This window comes from Astatotilapia calliptera, chromosome 7 (genome assembly GCF_900246225.1).
Source record: "Astatotilapia calliptera chromosome 7, fAstCal1.2, whole genome shotgun sequence".
Taxonomy (NCBI): domain Eukaryota; kingdom Metazoa; phylum Chordata; class Actinopteri; order Cichliformes; family Cichlidae; genus Astatotilapia; species Astatotilapia calliptera.
Window position 1 is genome coordinate 9,678,135 of NC_039308.1, and position 27,594 is coordinate 9,705,728.

At 38.7% G+C, this 27,594-nt stretch overlaps 1 protein-coding gene across 1 annotated transcript in view; it reads right to left on the reverse strand.

Annotated features, from left to right (window-relative positions):
- Positions 1–358: 358 nt before the first annotated feature.
- The window catches only part of ranbp10 (RAN binding protein 10), a 42,131-nt gene continuing 14,895 nt past the window's right edge, over positions 359–27,594 (reverse strand). The window contains exons 3-15 of the mRNA XM_026172954.1: positions 25,165–25,217; positions 13,919–14,086; positions 13,773–13,795; positions 11,377–11,561; positions 10,308–10,420; positions 10,016–10,124; positions 9,729–9,877; positions 9,430–9,640; positions 8,030–8,169; positions 7,727–7,875; positions 6,460–6,571; positions 4,478–4,619; positions 359–4,165 (exon numbers count right to left, since the gene is read on the reverse strand). Of these exons, the coding sequence (XP_026028739.1) occupies positions 4,489–4,619; positions 6,460–6,571; positions 7,727–7,875; positions 8,030–8,169; positions 9,430–9,640; positions 9,729–9,877; positions 10,016–10,124; positions 10,308–10,420; positions 11,377–11,561; positions 13,773–13,795; positions 13,919–14,086; positions 25,165–25,217 (1,543 nt within the window). The 3' untranslated portion in view covers positions 359–4,165; positions 4,478–4,488. The remainder of the gene's footprint in view (positions 4,166–4,477; positions 4,620–6,459; positions 6,572–7,726; positions 7,876–8,029; positions 8,170–9,429; positions 9,641–9,728; positions 9,878–10,015; positions 10,125–10,307; positions 10,421–11,376; positions 11,562–13,772; positions 13,796–13,918; positions 14,087–25,164; positions 25,218–27,594) is intronic.

Genomic DNA, 27,594 nt, shown 5'->3' on the forward strand with positions numbered 1-27,594 from the left:
AAAGAAGCCATTGGGTTGGTTGATTAAAGTGCTATAAAGTGCAGTTGAATAGGTTTAACTAATGAAGTATTTGGTGAGTTTATTATTTATAAGATAACAATAGTGAAATAAGCAGATGTGTCTAAATTTTTAGATTATACTCTACTAACATTAATGTTTTGTACAAGTGTTTACAGCTGTCATTGCCTCTCACTCACAAACGAACTCAAATCCTGAGAAAAAAAGAAATTACACCAAATAAAAACGGGACACCGATCATATGCTTATGGATGTATTTTAATAAAAATAATTCTGTCAAAATTAAACAGAAAACATTTCTTTTTTTTAACATAGTTCCAGTACATAGTTTTTTTTGTAATTATCATTTTTCCTTTTTTTTTATATTGTTTTAAAGGTTTTACAAGTCATGCTAAGTAGAGGGTAACTCATTTCACATTTTTAAAACATTTTTATTTTTTTCCTAAAACTCAAAAGTGAAAATCTGAAACCAAAATCATGATAGAAGTCAACTGTGCACAGCTGCGGCGCCTAAATCAGTTTCTCCGGCCTCTCGGGAAGCCTCGGAGGCCTCGGGCTCGTTTCTACAACTGCTCGCATCTCCTTTCCTTCTAACGGTCACTGAGCATGTCAGTGGCTGGATAATGGGGATAATGGGGGAAAGCTGTGTGGTAACACCGCTGAGATGCAGCCCAAGTCCAAAAACAACAGGACAGCAGCAAGATTTTTTTTTTCCCCCCCTACAGGTGTGTAACAGAGGTTTCTCTTTCAATAGTGTGTAACAGAAGTCCTGTACAGCTGCAGAGGCAGATGCTGTGGGTGTGTCTATATGTGTAGTTATTAGAATAAATCCTACATTAGCAGAAGGTGTTTAGAAAAACAAAAACAAAACACCAGCTAAAAAGATATGACCACATAACCTAGACGGAAAATCTCTTATGAATAGAAATACACACTTCAGGGTGGATCAGCACGCCGCTCGCCAGGTCACGACAAAGCAGACAGAGACAACGTTTCGTCAGTCACACATTATCCGTCCACTTTGTAGAAAAGAAATCATTTCATATGTTTACAGAGGAAAACATGTTTATCATTAAAACCAAATAATGAAACACATGTGACTGGGGTGGTAGTTAAACTTAATGCTTCCGACACACGGGAAAAATGAAGTGAATAATGCTGCAGCGTGAGCCAACTTTACAGAGCTAACATTGTGAAAGTAATTAACGGGTTAGTTACTCAATTAATGTTTTATTCTATTGTGACTGGCTGCCATTTTTGTTGTGTAGAAACAGTATCAACCTGAGAAAGTTGAGTTGATGAAAACAAAAAGCTTTGAATCCACATGTTTAATAGTTCCTGTGAAATCCCTTCAAGATTTCCATTTTAGCTTTTCCAAATACTAAAGAACGGAAAAAATATCAGTGTTACCTCCAAATATATTCTAACTCAAGTGTGGCTCCTGTAAAATAAAAATGAAGCCAAAAAAGAGCCATTAAAGCATAAACGACTGAACTTCAACCAGGCCTGCTAACACATTAGCTCATGTGTGTTACAGAAAGGAACACAGTGGCTTTTTGGTCTTTTTTGTTTTTGCAAACATTTAAGAAATATTTTAGAAATAACGTTTTGTACTATTCGGCTATGTGAGCTTAAAAGCAGCTGAGCCCGCTAGCAATGTAGCCAGGTAGCATGTGGTCTTGCTAAAACAAAGGCTAGTTACTGTACAGTGTGTTGAGGAGCAGCAAAATGATTGGCTGATTCAAAAGAATCAACCTCGTCAGCCACCAGTTAGTGAATTAGTTTGTGTTTTAGCTGCGTAGTTTCAAACAAAGTCCTTAGCAGACAAAATAAAGATGGCTTCTCTAACATGTAGGTGGTGAGGTACAGCTAGTTAGTAAAAAACTAGCTAAAGCACTAACCAAAACTTACTTGATGATATTAGTGAAGCCTAACAGGCCTTTTTCGTCCAAGCAGATATTTTAAGTTGTCATGAGAAAAGTTACTTTTGGACCAAGTTTTAATGATGGCTCAGTTCTATTACACATAAAAATGGAGCCTTGTCTGAGTGGTTTCATTTGTTTTCTTACAAATTATATCTGTGTTTATCTCATAATAACCCAGAGTCTCTGCTGTGGAAAAAGGTCTAAGGGTGCCGAAGCTGACATGAAAACTGTGAACTGACCGTGTAAAACTGAGTAATTTAAAGTCGTAATATCTTCTTAATTAATTTGAATATCAAGCCAAGTGAGAAGTGTCTGGAAGCGGTATTTTGTACTTCTGTTCGTACTGATCTGACTCATACCTGCCAGCATTTTGGTCTCGAACACCCAGAGATTTGTTGATGTCATGCACTGTATGACATCTACCACCGTCTACCTCGGATCATGGCTTGCTGCCCTACGAAACTTCTTACCCTAATGTTCTATTTCAATCTGCAGTGTTTGTACTACTGCACTAATATTGACTGCATTTACCTGTCACACACATCCTGGTTGTTATTCTTTAAGCGTGTTTTAAAGTGGTGCTCTCGTCTTTGTTGACGGGTAAAGCATTAAAGGAGCAACAGCTAACACAGGAATCCTGCCTCTGCAGGGAGCTGTTGCAAAGACACGCCTTGAATCTGTTTTGGCTGATAATATGTGTAGTATGTGGACTGCATGTAGATAGTAATTGAGAGACAGCTAAGAATACTCGGACAAAAAAAGCAAACTTATTATGCAGCTTTAAGTATGAGGGAAATATTGTAAAAACAGGACTGTTGGCAGGTATAACCTGACACCAAAACAGGAAGTAGCGGACCTGAGCACTGTCTTTACTTGCATGTAAATCTCATTGTGGCCAGCAGCTAGCCTGAAGGGTAAAATGACTGTTTTACCATCATGTTATTGTACATATTGAAAAGAACTCTGGGACTAATTTGTTTTACAAACCTAAAGGGCTCTGTGTAAGGCAAAAAGAGAGAAACTTTCCCAACAACCAGAACTGGTTTTCACAATCTTTAAAATCAAAACGAAAGATCACACAGTGCTCCCTAAAAAACTACACGTGTGTTCGGAAGATGGTTTTCCTTTTTTTCTGAAACAGTGTTTGCAACAGCACATGCACACAGCAGGTCAGGCTGTGGAGGATGGCGAAGGAAAAAAGGGCAGCAGTAATTAAATCTCAGGGGGTGTGCCCTGAATACACACACACACACACACACACACACACACACACACACACACACACACACACACACACACACACACACACACACCGCTTGTTAAGCTGAGTTTGATACTGACTTCCTCAATACTGGCATCAAGGTGGCCATTAAAATAGTGTAAGACTTGGTCCTGAAGGCGGATGTTTTCGGTGCAGCTCTTGCCGAGCTCTGCCACCTGCAACCACATCGCTGATTGGTCGACGTTGTGGTTGTTACGGTAAAATCAAGGCTCCAACACCTCCAATATTCCACTGTAGTCTCTTGTCATCACCCTCTCTCCCGGCAGCGTTCGCAGCTACAGAGGACCTTCAATTATGTTTTTTTTCTTTTACATGGGTAAAGTTTTAAGGAAGTCTCCTATTCTTTGGGTAAAAAATTGCTAGCTCGCACAGACATATTAGAGTATGACTTGGAAGCTTTGTCCAGTGAATTTTGATTTTCTTTGACTTTCTGGAATAATTTTCATGACGAGTTTGAACCCTTTTGTATTTCAAGATCCGCCGTGTCTAATTGAGAAAAAAAAAAGGCCTATAGGCGTCACGATGACTGTGGAAACCAGCTTTTGGGTATTGTGGTCTGTGATATGGTAAACAAGAACATCAATACTGACAGCAGGGAGAAGAAATCCACCCGTTAAAACAGAAGGGAAGAATCAGAAGGAGGTTTACAATTTCTTTGTTCCAGGATGAGCACAACAAACTGACACAAAAGAACTAAAAAACAAAAGAAAAAAAGGCTAGATGAACAGAATAATAATTATCTTTAAATAGTGTCACACATTTATTTATTTTATAATACTAAATAAAAAGGAACCTTTCTTTTCTCTCTCTCTCCTCTGCCTCTCTTGCCTGTGCTGCTGGCTCGGTCTGATGGACAGCCAAATGCACCAACGCTCCTTCCTCCGTTGCCATGACAACTACCTGCTGGACATGTCTTCTCTCAGTGCTACTTAACAATAACCTGTGGGAGAGATGTGGGGTAATGAAATGAATGTAGCATGATTGATAGAAATACAGCGGGAGAGCATTTTATCCTTTTCCCCCCCCCCATTTGAGGCATGTGTCCACATTAGCTGTAATTAAAGACAATAACAGATGGAGATGAAGGTTGTCCTCCATCCATACCTTTAAGACAAACATGCCAGTCACCATGCAAACCTTACTATGAGTCACATTCAGTGCCCCTCAGATAATTACAGGATTTATAGGCTAAGCTTATTTACAATGTCCACCTCACATAAGGATGATTACTCCTAAATATGAATTTACACACCTGGACCTGGGCTAGTGCAAAAAGTTGTCTACTCTGGCGAAGGAGCAGGAACCAGACCGGACTCGGGCCATGAGCTGAACACACTCCGTGGCCTGACCGAGCGCTAGCATCAGCGGAGGCTGTTTAGGCAGATTTTGAGACTCTGATGAAGAAAAACACAAAGAATCACAAAGAAAGTAATCAAATATTCTTGCTCCTTTCTGCTTGGCTTGAGATAGTTTAGGTTTGCACTGATCATCTCATCTCATTTTTAACAGATATTACAGCTGTTTGTGAAAGGCAACATTTCTTACTGGTGGCAGAAAATGACAGCTCAATATTCATATTAATATGAACCTTTGTATGCCTTGGGGGAAAATCCAGTGAAAATATTAATAATGTCAGGATTGATTGATTTTTTATTTGTTTTTTAGTAAATTTGCTACCTATGGCTAAAAGCAAGGAAATAAAAAGCAGAATATGTGAACATAACAAAGTTATTATAGTTTACCCCTTTCAAGTTGGTTTTTATTTTTGGTTTTATTTCAGTTTGTTTCCAGAGTGAATTTTCTTGTTGTGGGTTAGTTTTTATTGTTTGTTTAGTTTAGTTTCTATTAGTTTCAGTGTTAGTTTTAGTTTTAAAGGAAAATCTGTACAGGTATTACAATAAAAACAGAACTTTCTGAAGGTGTTTCAGGGTATTTCTTCTATATTTTCATTTCATTTTAGTTCGTTTTCCAGGTTCAAAATATCATTTCAGTTAGTTTTATTTATTTATTTATTTATTTTTTCAAAAGTCTAATTTCTATTTTTTAATTTAGTTAATTAAAATGTTTTTTTACACCTAGCTTTGAGCATAATAACCTTGGTACAAGCGATACACACTGTTCTAATACGTGAACATTAAGGGAATTAAGTGCTGACTTTCTTAACCACATGTCCTTTTGATTCACTGAATGCTTGTATAAATGCTGAGCTCTGTTAAAGATAGGAACCACCACACAATCTGGTTTGTTTACATTTAGCTCATTTAGCTAACATGCTAATGTTTTAGCATAATATCTTTTATAATTTTTAAAAACAACTTTCTTTAACCCTTTTCATTTATCTTTAATAAAAACAGTGCTCGCTTCCACTTTATGTGTATTCAAGATGTCAAGCAAACCCTGAAAATCTTGCCATACTGCAATCTGTCTATTGAAAGGTTTCTAGCCATAAACCTCTGTTCTTGGCTTTGAATGGTGTTTGATAACAATATTCTATAAAGACAAAGGACATTTTTTTTGGATTTCTATTCTTATATTCAACTGAAAATCCTTATTCTGTTGATCTTGTTGGAGTTGCATATGGAACTGCTGCAACAAAACAATGTCATCTAGCAAAAATCACTGTGTGTGTTGATTTAATTCTTGTAAAAAAGAAAAAAGAAAAAGACAAAAAGCAATCTTTGTAACATCAAATTAATTAGATGGCCACGAGACTTTATAATACCATCTGTTGCTGCTTTCCTTGATTTAGAGGTAAACATTTTTGGCTTTTAATCAAAGGCAAAACCAGAATGAAGGCATTCTCTTAAAAAGTTTGAGCACATACGGTACTGTGTAAAAGTCTTCTCCATCATGTAAATCAAACATTAAAAGTAATTCTGCAGGAGCTAAACATATTATTTGTTGAATAAAAGAAAACCTACTTTATAAAATGTATTAAATATAAAAACATTCTTGTATTTCTCCAAAGTAGGAAAGCTTAAAAGTGTACAGTTTAAAGCTTGTCAAATGTTAGAACTTGGAGGCATATTCGTACATTTTCAAGGGAGAATGAATAGTTTACTATGTTGTCGGGGCAATTTACTTAGGGGTCTAAATACCAGCACTGGCCCCTTCAGAGCTCTGATATTATCATCGTTAAGGTGAAGAAGACAGAAAGTCATATTTGTCTTTTCTTTGCACAGTTTTGTATGTATGAGCGGAACCCACAGAATATGTTTGTGCTTTGCTCTTTACCCAGTATGGCGCTGTTGAGGGCAGAGCAGAGTGACTCTCTCTGCGTAGGGTCTAACTGCTGGCCCACGGGGCAGTTCCAGGGATCTGAGTACGCTAGCAGGCTGAATGCATCCTACACAGAGACACAGCGAGAGACGCACACACACAAACACACACACAGATCCTTTGTGAATACAACACAGCTGAATCCCTGCAGTGCAGAACACTCTCCAGCTTTGGATTTCCTTAATAGCCCTAAAGCTACAAAGTATTCATTAACATTCTGGGCACCAGCTAACGAGACACAACTGTTTGGCCAGTATAAATTATGAAGACAAGTCATAAGAGCTACTGTCCTGCGTTTACTCATTTCATAGTCTTTCCTGTCATGTCTTTATCCTATTATACCGACAGAAAACTACTATAACACTTAGAGTTAGACAAAAAGAGAACAGGCGCCTTAATCTATCCTAACCAGGCTCTTTTCATTTTTTGTTTCCAATATTCACCAGTCCACAAACACTAAAACGTGGATAACCTAATGAGTGATCATAATATAAATAATACAAACAACTAATAATGCTATTCTAAGTATTCTTACTTTAATGAGGGTGATGACATGATAATGTTGCCTGCTGAGTATGCAAGTGGGTATTTAATGGTATATAGGCCTACATTTCTGCCCCCTGGTGGACAAAAATGAGAATGCCAAAACAGTGTCCCAGCACATCATTTCAATACATGCATAACCCTCTTTTGAAGTTTTAAAAAGAGGGGTATGTATGATAATATCAATACAAAATGATCAAATGATACTGGAAAAATGTTTGTTTTAAAACTCAAAAAAAAAAAAAAAACCTGAAGAAGTTTCACATATCCAAAAAAATCCAGAGATAAATGGTTTACTCTGGTCTTTTTAATTAAATGTTTTTTATTTACTTTTTCACCATTTTTATTTGTGTTTCCTTAAATTCTTGTCAGTCACCTGTAAAACACTTTAAACTGTAAGGATGAAGTGCCCTGCAAATAAAGACTGATTTAGGATCTTCCTGTACATTGGAAACTACTGCTTGTCAGAAATAACTTTGACTTTATCTGTTTTACAACAGCACATTATAAATCATAAGTCCGTCCAATTTCTGCAGCGTGCACAGAATACTATAACCAGGACTTTAACTGGTGCCAGCAGAAACAAATCTCCTCAGCCCACTCCTTGCATCACATCTGTTTTTTGGCATTGTAGCTGTTTGTTGAGCTCGAGCCCATGTGCAGTGGAATGTGTGTGTACCTGTAACATTTTCTTGTGTGTGGTATTCTTGCCGTACTCCTGACACAGCTGTTCGTTGAGCGCCTGCAGCTCCCGTCCAAACTGGATCATCCTCTCTGTGGCTGCTTGGTTCCCACCACAAAGCTGTCTGCTGTGACTACAAACCTCATCTGGTGGAGAAACACACACAAACGCACTGTAAAAACATCCTAAAGAAAGGTGGATCAAGTCTAAAGCAAGAGGAAATATAAAGGATAGAAGCAGTATAAAGACCAAGACATTTTCAGGAGTGTGACTGAGTGCACGTGTGTATTCTTCGTGTACCTGTGACTCCATTGCCAATGCTGTTGTCGTCTGGCTGAAGGATTTCTTCATGTTTGTATGTTCCGTTCATGATCCGCGCCGAGGAGCCCTCAACAACGCCGTTGGTGTAGTGCTCTGCTTCGATCTCCATCTCACTGTCACTGCTCACACACACACACACACACACACACACAGAGTGTAAAAGACAATATTAAGGAACATTTTAGGCCTGGGTAGTATCACAATAATGAACTATTTAGAAAACATGCGATCTTTACTAACACCCCCCCCCGTGCCAAACACCGCATTTGGAGCATCTGAACAAATATTCTGCACCCATTAACACCTTTATTATCTTATGTTATCTATCTCTTATATTTATGCCTAAAATTAAATAATGAAGGGAAACATCCCCTGCCATCACTGAACGAACAACTGTCAGCAAACATAATACAACCTGCATCACCTCAATGTTTTGGTTTAACCTTGGGTTTGGGTTGGTTCACTTCTTATCATTGCCATTTTTAATCCAGCTGCACACCTAACCCGCTTCAGATTAGGTTACATTCAAGAACAACAACTCTAAACAAGTGCATACTGACCAGTTAATCTCTAGAAAATAACATCACCATTCCAAGATGATCCCCCAGACAATGTTATGCACATAGTCTATACTTTCTAGAGATTTTCTAATGTCTGTGTTTCTCTGATGAACATTAATAAGAAATATAGATTCTTAGCCATTTTTCCTCCTCCTGGCTGCAAGCGATTTAATTTTCCTGCAAGCGCTGCAGTCATCAAACAGGGCGGCTAAGCCTTTTACTTGTTGACCTTATATAACATTTGCAAGTAAGCTTACCTAATGGTTTGAATTATGCTTTTATATTTGTTCTGTACTTGCTCTCAGACCGTTTAAAGGGTTGTAGCTGAAAGAATAAGACTGATAGTGCTTTACAAGCCACTGTTCATTTAAATAGCACATTAAGTTTTTTAAGGTGTAATGACAGCCTTAACAAGCAAGCTGTTGGGTGCCCCAGCAACAAGTTAATTTAATGGAATACACAGCTGTAATTACAGTCCAATCTTCCTGTTTCCTAATGACAGAGCCGTGATACTGATGAGGCTATAAACGCACATTCTTGCCTCCTTCCTTTCTTGGATTTAAATGTGCTTAAATTAATATCATGTTTTTCAAGTCAAAGCACTTAAAGTGTTTGACTTTGACTTGCATGTAAGTAGACTTGCAGCTAGATTTGGTATCCCTGAATTATCGAGTTGATAACCACTTACCCTAACTTTTGGAATCCAGCTAAGTGAAATGAGATGAGGGAAAGATATCCTAGGCATGCTCAACTTGCACCACAGTACAGACTCCAGGTCTACACGTATCAGCTGTAAAACAAGCTGTCAGGGCTTCTCACCTGGTTTCCTGGGTGCTGTTGGCACTGTGCGGCTGGCTCTTGGTGGAATCGGAGGAATTGGACTCAGAGTAGTTGATGGATGAAGGGGAGGAGGAGGAGGAGGAAGAGGCAGAGGAGGATGCGCTGGGGTATTTGATGCTGCCGCTGCTGCTGTGGCTCTTTGACTTGTTCGGGGGAGTCACCCCGTTACTACAGGTGGGGCTGTCTGAACCTGGTAGTGAGTAAAGTAGGAGAGGAAACAAAGACCTATAAATAAACTTAAAGGTAGAGGGAAAGCCAGTCCTGTTTGTGTGATGTACCTCCGGTGTGCAGGTGTGTGTTGCTGGCTCCGTGGTGGGGGCTGAGGCACGGTGAGCCGGGGTAACTGTCCTGGGACTTTGGGGAGCGAATCGTCAAGCAGCGAACCTCACTGTCTGTACCGTTCACCATCTCCACAAACTGGCGACACCTAGAGGCCAGTTTAATCAGTGTTACTGGTATTCACCGGACAATAAGCCATTTAAATATCAAGCAGATTTTACGTCCATAATAGCTGTGGCGGCAAATTCATGCTTGCCTTTGAACCCACCCTATACAGCAGACTTACTTCAACATGAATAGTAGATTGGGGTTGCGTTCTAACAGACCGGGATAAAGCTGCTGAGTTGCTTCTATGGCCTCACCAACCCGCCCTGCCAGCACTAGCTTCTGTATTCCTATTAGATGAAAAGCAGAATGGTTTTTACAATATACTCAACATCTGGAGAATTCAAGCTTTCAAAACAAACATTTGAAAGAGGCCAATACATCAACAGAGACAAGTAACACCCCACACCCTCTAATATAATAGAGAAAAATCTAATGATTCCCTTTGAGCACACACTGCTGTGTGCACTCACTCTGTCTGTTCTTTATAGATGTCTGGTCCTCTTGTATCATGGTCTCTGTAGCTCTGGCAAAGGCTGTTGCAGTGGCACAGTACCCATGGTGCACCAAGTAGCTGGAAACCATACTAGGAAAAAACAAGGTATATAATACAAAATAAAAAAAATCTTCCTTCTGATTCCTCCTCACTAACTTTAAGATTTTTATATCACATTTATCTTTCTCTGAAAATATCAAATTAGAAATATTTCATCTGTACGACGTTTACACCAAGAAAGGCAATGTGAATATGGACAGAATGGTTTAGGTGTCTTTAGAACTTTGTGACTGTGGCATACAGGTTGAAAACATCTGTCCAGAGTCAAGATAAATATTTATACACACATGTAGTATTTTCACTGTTTCATACAGGTTTAGAAATATAATGAAACCGCCGGCCAGCATTGCTTTTAACAAATATCAATAAAACAGGTGAAAAAAGTGTTTTAGAGATTGTTTCTCTAGTGGGATTTTTTTTTGCAGAAGGAGGAGAATGTACGTAGGATGACATGCCAAAGAAATATTCAGTGATATCAGTGTGGCTCCGTGGTGTGTATTTAACAGTTTTAGAATAACAGTGGAGCTCTATGGTTAAAGAAATAAGATATGCACACACAAAACTTAGTGGGCTGATTCGTTATTCATTGTCAGAATAAGAAACATTTTATTTTGTTTTCAAGAAGAAAACATCTTTCTGGGTACTTCCTGTTAAATATGAACTCAGGTGAGGGGAAATATTACATGATATCATTAAAAGTGCTAATGGCTCCAGAGAGACGAGCTCTCTTGAAAGGAAATATTACAATATGTTTTTATCCACTGGTCCTCCTCCACTGTAGATATGCTACTGGTATTTTTCCAATATTTTTTCTACCACCATCCTGCACAACATTGCTGCTGTCATTTTTATGGCTTTGAGATAAAGTATTATGGTGTGTGTGTGTGTGTGTGTGTGTGTGTGTGTGTGTGTGTGTGTGTGTGTGTGTGTGTGTGTGTGTGTGTGTGTGTGTGTGTGTGTGTGAAGGTGTTGGAGCTGAATCTTACTTCTGTAGGACGGCCTGCCACTCCCCCAGCCGCTCGCCTATGGGAAAGCGAGCGATCATGCCGTGGATCTTGGCCCGCCATTCGCTCATGTAGTCCTCAATGTCGAAGACAAATGGCTGCTGGCCAAAGTTGGCGTCTACGATCTCACCGGGGGTCTGAAGCCCCACAGTGGGGTACAGGTTGGGCTGGTAGAAACGTAAAATAGTAAACAGAACTGATTTGGCACTAAGCCACAATAATATTTACATATTATTTAAAAAAAATGAATACATTACAGCGCTGCATCAAACGCTTCAAAAAACAAAGCCTGAAGGGGAATTTATCATATTTTCCCCTATTTTATAGCATATCTACACTTATACAGTTGTTGGTGATCATACTAACAGTGATGATTTCCAACAATCGGGTCAGAGTACCACCACAAATTTAAAAGGTTTGGGATGCTGTGCAACAAAATTCAATGATTTGCAAATCTCATACACCCATATTTTATTCACAATAGAAAATAGAAAACATATAAAATGTTTAAAGGCAGACGTTTCATTATTTAAAAAAAAAACAAAAAAAACCTAACTAATTTTGAATTTGATGGCAGCAACATGTTATAAAAAAGTTGGGATGGGACAACAAAGGGTAGTAGTACTTTATTTTTAGTAGTACTAAAAATAAAAAGCTCCAAATAATTTGATTAATTGGCAAGAAGTCAGTAACACGACTGGGTATAAAATGAGCATCAAAACTGTTTGAACAAATTATGGAACATTTTCAGAATAATATTCCTCAATGTAAAATTCCAAAGACTGACAATATATCAAAAAATTGAGGAAATCTGGTGAAATCTTTGTGCGCAAGGGGCAGTGTTGAAACTCTATAGTGGCCTGTCTTTAGTTCAAAAACTGAACACGTTTGGTGAATTGCGTCTTGATGCATTCTCAATTATCCAGGAAAGTAAAGTTGATTCTGTTCATCTGGACGTAGCGTTTTGTGGGAGAAACGTTTCGTCACTCATCCAAGTGACGTCTTCAGTCTCAGCTGACTGCAGGTTTCCTCAATCTTATAAACAGTACATTTGCATAATGACTGAAACCAGCCCACTGAAGGAACAATGCGCTGGGAGGTTGTTTATAAGACTGGGGAAACCTGCAGTCAGCTGAGACTGAAGACGTCACTTGGATGAGTGACGAAACGTTTCTCCCACAAAACGCTACGTCCAGATGAACAGAATCAACTTTTTGGTGACATTTGGTGAATAAAAAAAAAATCAACACAGAAGATCCAGCACCCTGAATGCTACATCAGACAAGATTGGGACAATATTCCTCCTCAGTTTTCAGACTGTTGCTAAAAGAAGAAGGGATGCCACGCAGTGGAACATGGCCATGTCAAACTTTTTGAGAGGTGTTGCTACCATCTAATTCAAAATGGTGCATTTTGTCAATTTAAACATTTCACATGTTTTAAGTGTTGTGTTGTGAATAAAATATGGGTTTATATGATTTTCAATTTACTGCATTTCATATTTATTTGCATTTTACACTGCGTCCCATCTGTTTTGGAATTGGGTGTATACCCACCAACTCTGTGATGTGTGATGAGCTGTTCATGGCAGTTAAATTGTGACAGGATAGAAACACTGATGGTGTCTCTCTTAGGCGGAGCTTTAATGCTAACTAGCTGCACACGTCTGTATTTTAGTGGCTGTAAACAATCGAAATAGTTCTTACATGAAACTGCTCAAAACAAAGTCTGTGGACTTTTGATGTAACTTGGTCACAGTTTTTGAAAAGACATATTAATGCAGAGTTCCCCAAATGTATTTTTGTGCATTAAAGACCACAAAGTGCAAATTTGTTTTACAAAATTAAAAACTTGCTAACTGAGTAACCCACACCAAAACGATCTACATGGGTAAAAATACATAAACTTGATTTTGGGTTGTCCCAAAATCAAATGTCATCAAAAGCACTTTTGTTATGGAATACCTCGGGTTCCATAATAGACAAGAGTCACTGGACAAACAGCTGTTTGTTGGTTTTTGCAAAAAACAAAAAAACAACCCACTAACAGGATATGAAACTAACATCAGCACTCAGATGAAGGCTGCTTGGGTTAGATCCTGTTTGGTTTCTGCATGTACAGCTACTTTGAACTGTGGAGACTGTAGTCTAGTTTAAACCAATCTTTCCTTTTTGAAACATTCCAGTCATATCAGCCACTGGATCCAAAAACACAGAAAGGGTTTCTGACCCCAAATGGCAAAATAAACTGCAATTAGATGGGCAGCTGCACAGTTGATATCACTTACACGAAACAAAAATTATTAAAATTGGGCTTATTAATAAAAGGAAAGTGCTGAAGGGTTATGATGGGAAAACATGGCTATAATGAATACTTACGGGGAGGTCTGTGAAGGCAACACCTAAAGGACAGAAAGACAAACCCAGTTAGAGTTAAGAACGTACACACACATTGGTTCCAGTTGATGCTAAATGACATTCTATCAATTAATTTAAAATAAAAGGATCTTAACATGTACACCAACCTAAACTGATGCCATTTTTGGTGTAAAAGCAAGTGTTGTTAATGAGGTTGACGCAGCAGCCAATTACATCACCCGTGGTGAATGTCGGCCCGTATGGTTGGCCGGTCCCGGAGGAGCAGAAGGAGTGTCCGTCATCTCCATGGTAACCGTATGAGTGCTTGTCCCATCCTAAAATAGGACAAGGATTAGGATTAGTTCTTGCATCTCATACTTGAACCATGTGAAAAACGTGTCAGTAATCAAAACCTCGGTGACAAACACACAGTCTTACTGCTGCACGCATAAATTGGGAGCAGCTCAGTATGAAAAGTATAAGCAGCTGGGGTGAAGTGGCTTGCTTGAGGTCACTGCTAACAGGAAGGAAGACAGTTACTCATTGACTTCAGCAACTCAAATTTTCCCATCTGACTGCCGCTGCCTACAAGGCGGCTCATAAAAACTGACACTTTCTGAGTCTGCAGGCCGTCCTCCCGGATGGCCAGCAGGAGGACTTTGTCTGTGTAAAGAAACTGGTGAGTCACTGCCAACAGGAACAGCAGCACAGGAGGCTGCACCAGAAGACTAAAGGGCACCAGGGGAAGAGAGGAAGATCTCATGATGTACTAATTACATAAACCAATTTCTTGTTCCTGCTGGTAGTGATGCATGTGTATACAACAAAGGTGAGTCACTGGTAGCTTATTAAGGCAAATGAGTAAGAACTTAGCATACAGTGCAATAAATTCTATATTTGTTGATATTTTTCAAGTTTTTACAGATCTGGAATTTCTACAGATAAGCAGAGTGTTAAATTCCAGGCTGATAACGGTGCTTAAAACAACAGCCAAAGCTGAAACCGATGTTATCTTTATTTTTAAAGATTTTTTTTTTTTATCCTTTGTATCAAGTCAACAAAGTCTGAAAATTTAACACAACAGATATGTATCTGCCTTTGTTATCGGTAAATACAATCTTATACGCTGATATCAGTCAATAAGGCTAATATCAGCCATTACTGATATTTGACCCATGTATCAGTGCATCCCAAGAAATTTCCTAATAACATGCTAAGAAACTTACAAAGAAAAGCCATCTACTTGAGTCCTAGGGATGGGGGAGACAGTCAATACAGCTTGTTGTGGTATGAAAACACAGGCATGACTGATCCCTAATCCCTCTTATACACTCTTGTTTTACCATTGTGAAATAATGTTTCCAGTGAAATAAAATACCAGTTGGTCACATTCCAATTAACTGATTCATTTGGACTTGAGAGCCCTTCGGATTAAGCAATATGTTCTTGTGACACAGCATCAACAGTTATAGCTATGTCCACAAGCTTCAAACTACATTTATAAACATTTAGCATCTTAGGCTTCTGAATTAGAAACCTAACATTTGATAATTAGTAGTGCATTTACAGTTGAGGCTAATGTAACCACACTAAAAATAATAGTGCCAAATAACAGAATGAAAAAGACAATCCTGAATCAAATATTAAGTACAAGATGGTTTCAACTAAAATTGACTAGCAGTTGCTGACATACATTGTTATGGACCACAAAAAGACACATCTTATGCCTTCTAGGCTCATCGTGGGATCACTTGGGAGGATCCAGTACCCCAGGCATGCAACCAAATGTTTTAGTGTGTCTACAGCTGACCTCATAGACTTCTGTAAGTCTATATTCCACAGTTTTTCGGAATATTCAAGAAGAAACACTAAAAAGTATATGTGAAGGACACTTTACAGAAACCTTTATTAAAAACTATTATTACTATTACACATGTAATAGTTTTTAAATTGCAATTGCAATGGATTTTCTAGGGAGTCCACTTTTTTGTGTGTCTTTCCACATCATTTATTTCATCAGTAATGTCCAGACAGTTACTCCCACTTTGCTCAAGTCTGCCTCTTCTGTTGCAACTAAGACAAGGTAGCTTTCCTCAGCTCTTGTGTGTAGCCAAATATAGCACCACAGGGTTCTTGGGTATTTCATAACCTATTATCAATGTTAACGCTACCCATATGTCATCTGTTTATTTTGTAATTGTCAAACATTCACTTTTCTCAAAACAGCCTCCAGCGTGACAGTTGTATAGATGAATATCTACAACTAGTATTAAAGCACCTGTGTTATGACTTGCATCTTTCTAAGACACTCCATTTAGTTCCTGTCTTGCTACAGCTGCCCTGTTCAAAAATACTCTTTCCCATTTGTCTCTAACACACCGTGGATCCCACTTTACCAGCAAAGTTCTTGCAGTTAAAATAACTTAATGCAAGTTTTTCATGATAAAACTACAATTTGAGTCTGATTACAGTCTTAAAATTCTCCTAAAAAAGCAGCTTTTTGCTTAAATCAATCAGACATGTTTTAAGAAATGATGGGCAATTTCCTATAGGGAATACCCAAGAAAACCTGAAGATTTCATACAGTGGTTTGTTCTACTTCATTCACAACCAGGATAATAGAAAGAGAAGTGGCACAGCCCAGTCCACAATTCAGAATGAAGACGTTGGAGATCAGCACTTCTACTTTGAAAAATAAACATAAAAACAGATGCTTCACAGATGTGGTATGAAGGTAGTAACTACGGTTGTATGACTTTATTTATTAGAAGATTGCTTTGATGAGTTTCCCCTTTTGAGGGAAATTTTTAAGAGTGCAATTGATCCTACCATGGATGATGTTGTCAATGCACATCAGTTATCAGCTGTACTAACTATTCAATAAGAATTATTAGATGATAAACTTGCACTAGTTCAGTGGTTCCCAAACTTTTTTGCGTGGTCCCCCTTTGTTTTACAAGAAAAATGTTCGCCTTCCCCCTCAAACATTTAGTAAACAATTAAGCAAATACAAGTAACCTGCAATAAATTACAGGTAGTAATAAAATAAACTACTAACTCTTTTACGCTACGTCCACACCTACACGGGTATTTTTGAAAACACAGCTGTTTCTGTTACTGTCCCTCCATTTAGAAAGGCAGAGGCATCACGGTGTAATTATTTTACCTGCAGTTGTTTTTTTCCCTGTGTAATAATATTCAACATTGCTATCAATACATTTTTCACAAAATGCCTCTCTGTGCAAAATGGGTTCAAAAACATAAACAACTGTGGGATACTGTTTGTCCGTGATTTGAACCAAGGGAACAAATCGTGGCAGGAACGACCTGATGTTATTTGTATCTGCTGTAACTAGAGCTGGGCGATATGAGATTTTTTCATATCACGATATGTTTTTTTCATTTCAGGCGATAACGATATCTATCACGATATAAGCCAAATAACTATATTTGTAAGATTTAAATGTGCCGTTGCTCACAAGTAAAATGTGAAATAATCAGCAGCTTGTTTTTATTTAAATATTTATTTCCCATAATAAGTTCAACAGGGTAGATGTACTTAAGGAACATGAGACTTTTTCAGATAAATAAAGGCAAATATTACAAACTACACAAAAGGCAGCCGCTAAAGCGTTTAAGTTTCAAAATAGAACAAACGAAACAGACTACTAAATTGTCAATTCCACTTAGAAACAAAGTATTAATTCTAAAAATAAATCTTAGTTTGTTTTACAGAAGAACAGACAAAACTGACTAACTTTTGTCAGTATCAAATAAACTGAGAACTAAAAGGAAATTCTCAATCTCTCCTTGTTGTATAGCTGAGCTTTTCAAACAGTTTTAACAGTTACTTTAGTCTGACAAAAGCCGAATGACGAATTAGCGCTTCCAGTCAGAGACTGAGGCTACGTCCACACGTACACGGGTATTTTTGAAAACTGAGATTTTCCATTTTCGTTTTAAAAAATAATCCCGTCCACACATAAAGGCAGAAATGAAGGAAAACGCTGCTATGAACATGCCAAAGCAGCAGGTGGCGCTAGATTCCTAACCGTGCAGAAATGTTGGCCAATCAGAAGTCTAGAAGCCTCGGTGGGAAAAAGTAAACAAAGCTGGGGCATAGAAGCAGAACCGAGTCGTATTTGTGGAGGGACAGTAACTGTGTGTATATGTAAGCATTTAAACACTGCAGAGAGTAGAATTAACAGTATTGTAGAAATTCATTTCACCGAAACAATAACGTGGCGCACAGTGTGACACATGCACCAGTTTATTGTATTTCCAGACTTGCTTTCGGCACAATTTACAGTGCACGCTACTCTGTTTTTTGTCAGACTTGAAATAGCCGAAATACCTTCACACTACGGAACTTCTATGGCTCTTCCGTTCGACAATCTCTCCGGCGTTGGAACCATCATCTGTTTTCTCTTCGGTCACGCTCGGTTGATTTTTCTAGTCGGCACACTCATTTCCTCCATTACGCGCTGGCTCCATTACCCGCTGGCTGCTCCCAAACAAACACACGTGCGGCTTGGCACTTGTGCTGTATGTAACAAGTCACGCGACGTGACGCTGCGGCTGTGATTGGTTCGGCTCTGTGCTACTTAATTTGGATTGGCTGACCTTTTTTTTTTTTTTTTTTAAGAGGACAAGAGCGGCGAAGTCTATCGCGATAGTTTAATTTCTCTATCGAGTAAAAGTTATATCACGATACATATCGTTATCGTTCTATCGCCCAGCTCTAGCTGTAACTTTACTGTATAAAGAGCTAACATCTCCAAAATGACAGGAGTCATTACAACAAGTGTGTGTGAACTAAAAATCAAGAATGTGGGATACTGTTTGTCCGTGATGTGCAGAGCCCAGCGCGTGCTCCCCACCAAGGGAAACACAATTCTGCAGGGGAGACCTACCTCGGCACTTGTGCAGGTGAAACCAAAGGGAAGATATGCTTCACCATATTTTCTAGTCTTTGGCTTCGAATGAAGTTGGTTTGGAAACATATTCAGCGATGCTTCATCTCCTGCTTTGCGTTTGAGTGGGCGCCTCGTGCTAGCAGTGTCCAAGCGTTTTTGTTTTCCCCTTTTCATACCACGCCCCCCCCCCGCAATGGCTCTGCACCCCCCCTAGGGGGAGGGCCCCACAATTTGGGAAGCTCTGCACTAGTTAACCCAGTGTGCTACCAGACAACTTGCTGAAAATGTGCTTCAGTACATTCCTATTAAAAATGTTCTTGTTTTTATGTTTTACATGTTGTTTGGAATCATTACACAAGTAAACACCAATAAAATAAAGTGGTACAGTATAACTGACAAAAGTGGGACCAGCAAAGCCAATAATCCAAGGCAATAACAACCCGTATGACCCTTCAAAATAAAGGTATAAGCTTTACACACAGCTTGGCACAGTATGGAGTGCTACAGACTGCAAGATGCAACCACCATAAAGTACAGTTTAACCTAAATAATTCTATACCGCTCTTTGAGAGGATGTAAAACGACCATATAGGATGACATGTCTGTATTATCCTGCCTGTCTAAGAAAAATAAAATGATACTAGTATCGATCTGTTATTAATTCCTGTATCTCTTCCAAAGCTAAAATGCAGTCTCATACTGTCTGAGTGAGAAAGTTACATAGATCTTCGCCTCTTTGCCCGAGTGAATTCATATCAGCTGTCTGGTTAATTGCACAGATTTGATCTAAAGTTATATGGAAGTATTCTTCTATAGCACAAGGGAAATCGGTAAACTTCACAAAATCAGACCTTGACTTTAACTCAATGAAACCTTAAGTTTTGCATGAATGGCTCACCGTGAACTGAGCACCCTGAAAGTGACCTGAACTGGACTGTGTTCAGCTTCAGCTCTGTTGTGTTTCTCCTCACTTGCAGCTTACATGTTGTTGCCAAAAAGCAAAGCAGGGTTAGGAAAAGTAGGTCATGGGTGAGCCGAGATATTAGATGCGTACTTGTATGTGCACATGTGTATCTGTGAGCATGTCATAAAGTACTAGGCTCAGCTGGACATGCATCTTTGTATCTGTATCCTGTGCATTGGGGCATTTCTTTCAACTTACACAACACATATTGTCCTCTGTCCCTCCATGTGTTTTTTGTGCATAAGTGTATATACGTGTACGTGTGTGTGTGTGTGTGTGTGTGCGCGCGTGCGCGTGTGCGCGGTGAGGTATTAGATTAATCTGCTGACAGGGATATTGCGTCTAAAGCCAGGCTCGCTGCTCCAACATGCTAATGAAATGGGCAGGCCTCCACAGCAGGATCAGGCACAGAGGTCAGCAGTGGAGAACATTGTACTATCACAGGACGCACAAACACATACACAAGGACAGTACTTTATTACATTTTTGATGTATAACCATAAAAAAAAGGGATGCTGTGTAAGATGTAAATAAAAAGAATGCAGTAAATTGCAGATCTCATAAACCTATAACACATCTGAAAAATTAATCAGAGATCTGTTATTATTTCATGAAAAAATTAGGTTGTTTTGAAAATGACGGCAGCAACATGAATGCCATGTTTTCTGATTAAATAGAAAAATGACCATCCAACTTGTTACCAGCACTAAGGTCAAAACTTATATCTGACTGTGACGAAATGCATTACTGACTATGGAATTGGCAGCTTGCACATGTGGAAAGACATTAATGCTGAAAGATATATACAGGTTTTAAAGAAACATGCGCTCCCATCTAAAAATGTGTCTTTTTTAGGAAAGGTATTTCATAATTCAGCAAGACCATGCTAAGCCACATACTGGATTCATAGTAGAAGAGTCCAGGTGAAAAATTGGCTTGTTTATAGTCCATATCTTCAGTCCAGCAGCTGATCCTCAGTTAATGTGTACGGACTGTTGTTAAAAGGAGAGGGGATGCTACCCAGTGGAAAACAAAGCCCCGTCCTAAGTTTTTAAGGATGTGTTGGTATCATTAAACATTTGATATAATTTTTTTAACACGCAAGTTTAATCTTCTATCATGCATATTACTGTATTCTGTGTTTATTAACATTTTACACAGTGCCCCAGTTTTTTTACTTACTCGAGTAAAATCTGAACTCACCTTTCACAAAATTTATTTCAAATCCAATAATTTTATAAAAATTTATATTTTACATCAAAACAGGAAAATAATATGATTTATGTGTAGTTCCAGATCCCATAAAAAATGAACATCCACAGTTGTGATGTAAAGAAAACCACAGAACCACATGACCCAAGGTAGCTCCTGCCGGCAGTGAGGACACAAGTAATACCTACACAACACTGGTTTTACTTTCATTTCTGAGCAGTTAAGAATTTTTTTTTAAAAAAAAAGAAGAAACCAATTGACAAACATATATTTATTAACTTTCTTGGGCTTTTCCTCTGGCCCTGGTTAAAATTTCTCTCCTCTGAAAATAGAAAATCCCTAACTTAGAATATTTGCAGTTCTATAAAGATGCATCTTCAAAGATCTGAAACTTTACAAGCATGAAATACTCGCTCTTTTAACAGACTTTTCAGAGATGCTTGAATCTTCAGTTTCAGCTTTGAACTCTGGTACATCTGACAGGTTTTCTTTTTTTAAGATATTTTTTTTAGCACTTTGCCTTTCATTAAAGAGATGCAGCAGAGACAGACTAGAAAAGTGTTTTTTGTAAAGCAGACAGGGCAAAGTCATGCAGCAAAGGTTGAGCAGAGAGTCAGTTGCTGAGAGCATTTTTTAGAAAGTGGTGTGTGCCCTAGACAATCAACCATCAGGTCACCCCATCAGACAGAGTTTTAACAGGATAAATGAAATCAGGAAAGTGTGCTATTCAGCATAGCAATTTCAAGACCATAGCTTTCAAAACTTAGTTTTGAATCTTATGATTTATGATGGTAATTCCACCTCACAGGGAACTTATATAACACTTCAGCGCTTTAACTCAAGAAGAATTTCTGAGTGCAAGATTTTCAATTTCGCAGGTCTGATTTGGGTGTTTTTTGCCATTACTAGCAAAAACTAGAAAAGTTAAATACAACAACCTTGCTTAAGGATGTCATATTCAGTATTTGACAAATAAGTGTTAATTTAGCAGTTTGATCATTTTGGATGCTGCAGTTCGTGGGCTCAGTTCTATTGCATTAAAATAACCGGAATGTCTAATATTATCTCCATTCAAAATTAAAATAACAGAAACACATCTTTGCACAAAGACACCTTCACAATCACCATACATATACTCACAGCACATATAGAACATTATACACTTCATCAGCACACACACAACATGTGCAGCATGCTGTGAAAGTGTGCACAGATGCACAGATGAGTGGGAACAAACATAAACACTGAGAGATGCAATCAGCGAAGCCCAGGACACACAGAGATAAATCTCCACAGTTTGGGACAAACACACACTGGCACACAAATACGCCGAGTTAGTCCGAGTTAAGGCAATCATCAGTAATCTGTGTACCAGGGCTACACATCATCTGTAGTAAAATCCTAGTTACAAAAGATACTTTCATAACTGATCTGTAACCAGTTGTGAAAAAAGCATCCATCCATGCAACGCTTTTCCACATTGTTCCGGGCCTTTGTGTGACGTCTAACACATGCGAATCAAGAAGAGAGGAGAATGAGGGATCTTTGTGTATGTGTGCATCTAGACTCTGCTGAACTGGCTGCCACCAGCCTCCACAGCATTCCACAAACCTCAGCCACCGCACAGATCTTAACCATTCAATAAGCAAATAGCCCCACACGGGCCCTGAAAACCACAGGATATGATTGGTGGAAGCACATACATGTTCTCACTGGTTGGGGAGAGGGAAGGGGCTTAAGTGAGGTTATCGGCAGCTAAGTGGCCACTATGTTTCCCCGTGTCACCCGAGGTTGCTGGACCATTAACACACGTCCAGATAAAACAAAACAATACAAAATAATCAGTGGAAAAGTGGAGGACAAGGAATAAAACTGATATGTTGACCTCCCATATGAATGCATTGCCTACTGTCTATGTACAGCATTTAGACAATAAAATGTTTATGTGTTAGCAGACAAAGGCTTGTTTCTTATCAAATCTTTATAGCAGCACCTTTGTTCTCGGAATTATAGAAGTGACCGCTGTCTGAGCTGTTCACACAAGTAAACAAAGTTAGCAGAAGTGTAAGACAACTGATTTGTTGAGTAGGAGATTTTTATAAACAACTGATTTCATTAAAGCTGCAAGTGTAATTCTCCACAACTTTATTCATCTTTATTGTAGGAATCGAATTCTTCTCGATAGAAATAAATACTAAGCTAGGTGAAAACTGGTGGAAAATTCAGTGAGTAATGATGATTTTCATTGTGGGCTGACCAGAAATGTACATTACGTGACATGTCATCACCGTAACAATATAACCACTGCACTGAAGTCACAGACAGAATAGGCTCCAGTCACACAGGCCTAGAGACCAGTTTATGAGCTCAGCATTCAAAGTAGAGAAAAATGTGTATTCACTAACTGGTTGGCAAGTGGCTACTGGAAGTTGCTGGCTATCAATCAATGAAAGCCTTCTTGTGGTTGGGGTAACCATTCACTTTCAAAGTAAAAGCTGTACATTTTGGAATGTGTTGGTTGCAGTGGTAAGGCACAACTTTTACTCTGAAGGTAAGCATTCTCTGTTTCTGGTTTGCATTGCACTTTTTAAACTTCCACTGCGGCTTGGCAGGTAGTTGGCCAGACAAGTCGGCATGTTCCATGCAAACTATGGCCATCTACCTATCTTCTGTGTCGAAAAAGTGAAGCCAACACGCAAATGCTTTAAACCTGCATTCTTCTGAGTAACCAGCGGGGGGGATTTCTGTGTTTGCCATGAGTACAATGGTACTGTCTATGCTTGAAGAACTAGATTTAACTGAGAGGTAACTGAGCTAAACCAAATGCAAGATGGGTACAATTGTTTTTTTTAATGTTTTTAAAAAGGGTCCAATCACTGCAGTTTCTTTATTATCTGAAAGCCCCATAATACATGATGTAAGGTGAAACTGCCTATGAGGACACCCTTAGATTGACACAAAACACAGTCATTGAAATCTTTGCATATAGTAGTAATTTCACTGGGTGTTGGCTAAGGCTCTGGACCAAAAATAAACTCTACATAAAATACAAACCGAGCAATCTGTCATTACAAAGTAATAGGTGGATCACCACGAGGGTGCAATAAGTCCACGTCATCTGTCACTGATCTGTATGACAGCTCAGTAACATGTCCTGACATGTTACTGATCTGTATGACAGCTCATTAACATGTCCTGACATGTTCTCTACTGCAGCCGTCAGACAAACTGCATCTAATTAAGGCAGAAACCCTGAGCATCATCATCTCCACCTGTTTTCATTCCTGCATCTCAGAAATGTTGGTACTTTTCCAGCTTCTGATTTATCCTCAAAAATAAATTTCTTCTTCATCCCTTTCATCCACCTTTAGTATATTCCCTCCACACATGCATCCACATTATCTCCACTGCTACTTTAACTCTAAAAATATCTCAATTTCCTAATAATGAACTCTTTACCAGGGTTTGCAATATACATGAGAAAATAGAAACAAGGCTAAAGTAAACAGTGTTAGTCTTTGATTGTAATCTAAGCCTGTAAGGGCTGTGGGTTAAGGCTGTTCGCCAGTAAGTAATTAGAAAGGTTCAAGGTTTTGGAAAGCCCCTCTGTAGCTGCTTCATTGTATTGAGTGTACTGTGCTGTGTGTAATCAAAATGGAACAAAAAAAAAAAAAAAAAGAGTGACGCAGGATGTTCATCTTCCCAGCCAGCCAAAGCACCCGTCCACTCTGACTGCTAAGTGGCAGAAATGCTGGCATCAGATCAGCAAGCCAATGTTGTTGGTGAACAATGGCATGATGACGCTCTTGCCATACCATGAGTTGTTGAATAAACTAGGGAATACTTATTTAACCCTATTTTGCTAACTACTTCTAACACAGACGCCAAATTGTAGGCCTACCATCTTTTCATTAGATATTCTGACAGCTATACGCCCACTATAACATTCATCCATCCATTTTCCTAACTGGTTATGCATCTTAGCTGGGACACATCCCAGCCGTCTCAAGGTGAAAAGCAGAGTACACTCTGGACAGGTTGTTGGTCCATCGCTAAAGTAAAGAGACAGACAGCCACACACACACCACTACATCTTCTGCCAATTTAGACTCATCAATCAATCAACCTAACATTCATGCCTTTGAAATAAAGACAATTTCAGAGCAGGATATTCAAACCTTGCATCTTCTTGCTAGCCACTGCACCACTGTGCTACCTTGACTATAATATATTCATCAATATATCTAAAAAAAAAAAAAAGGTCTCTCTTTTCAGCCTCCTACTGGTTATAATACAATGACATTATTCAAGTTGTACTCACCAGGCAGTCTGTTCATGTTGACTCCCTGAGCAGACAGGCCAATGCCCATGTATCTGCACACAACAAGAGACAAAAAAAATTAGATTTACATGTCATTACTGAGCGTCCAGCACATTTAAACACTCGGATCAGCTTCTTCTCACATCTTTAATCCAGCTAGCTTTGCAAATTCTGAGCTGATGCTCATATATTCATGGGGGTTGGCAGGAGTAGAGTGTCTTCAGATTCTTCTGACTAGTCATTGTGATTTACTGAGTCCATGAGCTGAAACATCCAAAGTGGCAAACAAGGATAAGCAGTTGGTCTGCATCATTTTCATGTAGACCGGCTTAAAAGGACAGCAAAAAATCTTTTTACTCATTTGAACAAGTCAGCATTATTGCCACTTGAATGCATTTGGCATATTACAAAGTAGTAATAACATAAACATCAGTAATAAATGGCTGCTTTGGGCCACGTGGTTGGTCTTATTCAAATGTTCCATGCTTTTCAAATAAGTTACATTTACAAAGTAAGAGGAGTAAAAGACACATCAGTCAAGTCTACAAAAACTCAGGGCTGTGTGAACACAGCTAGACATGCTAGCATCTCTGTGATGCTGGACTTTGTCATAGCAAGCTTTTGTGCTCAACAATAATAGCAGGTAAACTTAAAATGCACCTGATGCTGGCACAATATAAAAAATTAAAAGATCACCAAAGTTATTAAGCTCTCACTTATGTCTGCATTGATCTGACTTATCTAGCGTTGGAATAAATAATGAAAAAGACTAAAGGAATACATCAGCGGGTTTCATCTTCAAAAGATGAGAACAAAAATATCTGCACAGAACTTTGACACTCCATCCAACAGATGCAGAAATATTTCATCACCAAAGCTATGAACAAAAAGACTGATGCACTCTCTCTCTCTCACACACACACACACACACACACACACACACACACACACACACACACACACACACACACACACGCGCGCACACACACAGCCGCTAGGGCTAACATGCAAATCTATTAATATGACTTATCACAGTAATGAAATAATAATGAAAAAGAAATACGTAGACATAAATTTTAATCAAATTTGCAGCAGCACAGCGGCCTACAACAAATAAAACATCTGAAGAGAGAAATCCAAATAAAAACAAGATTATTCTTAGTGCTCTACAATCATTTTTCAGTCAAATTAAACCAGTTGAGTGTCCATGTTAATTAATCCTCTCTCTGCTTTCTAGATTAATGTGGCCAATCTGCACAAAGTCAGCAGCACTTTTTTTTTAAACCAAAAAAGCTTTTTCCAAAGAGAGTTTAATAATTCCACTAGGATATGGCTAAGGAAGGTTCTGTAATAACCAGTGATGATGAAACCAGTGACTAAGCCATTGAAGCAACTCAAATAACACAAAGTAGTCTTTTACGGTGGCTCTATTTATACTTATTTTACCAATGCTTTTTCCTTTACCTCTGACAGATATTCTTCACTTCTTTCATTTAATTATTAGTGTTCAATTTTATGTTCATGCAAAATAGGTTAGCCTTAAGTATCTGCAGTGGTATAGCTTGCCACTCTAGGCATGGTACCAACGGTTCACTGCAATATTCATGCTATAAAATATGCGCAATATTATTATTTTTAATTAAATGACCCACAACAACTTTTAATGATATTTATGATAATAAATTTTTTTTGAGTATACATAGACTACCAGTCAAATATATGAAGCATGTAGCAAAGAAAAAAAAAAAGATAATAAATGTGTTATATTTTAGATTTCTGGCAGTAGCCACCCTTTGCTTTGTTGACTGCACTGCAAACCCATGGCCTTTTCTCAATGAGCTTCATGATGCAGTTATGCCTGAAATGGTTTCACTTCACAGGTGTGCCTTGACAAGGTTTCTTTGTGGAATTTCATAATAATGGGCTTGGGACCATCAGTTGTGTTGTGCAGAAGTCAGGGTTGTCAGCTATGTACCAACCTATCTGACAACTGTTACAATACATTTTATGGCAACAACCAATCAGCTAAGTAAAGGACAGGTGCCAGTTCAGCTCACAGGGATGAGCGGTGCTGCATGGCGGAAAGCATCTGGCCCGGGTTCGAGTCCGACCCGCGGCCCTTTACCACAGGTCTTCCCCTTTCTCTCTCTCCCTCTGCTTTCCCATCACTCTTCACTGTTCTGTACAATAAAGCTGAAAAAGGCCAAAAATAAGGTATTTAAAAAAACAGAAACCACAGGCCATTATTACTTTAAGAACTGAAGGTCTGTCAGTTTGGAAAATTGCTAAAAAACAAACGTGTGCCCAAGTGCAGTCACAAAAACCAAAAAGCGCTACGACGAAATTGGCTCACATGAGGACCATCCCAGGAAAGGAAGACCAAGAGTCACCTCTGCTGCTGAGGATAAATTCATCAGAGTCACCAGCCTC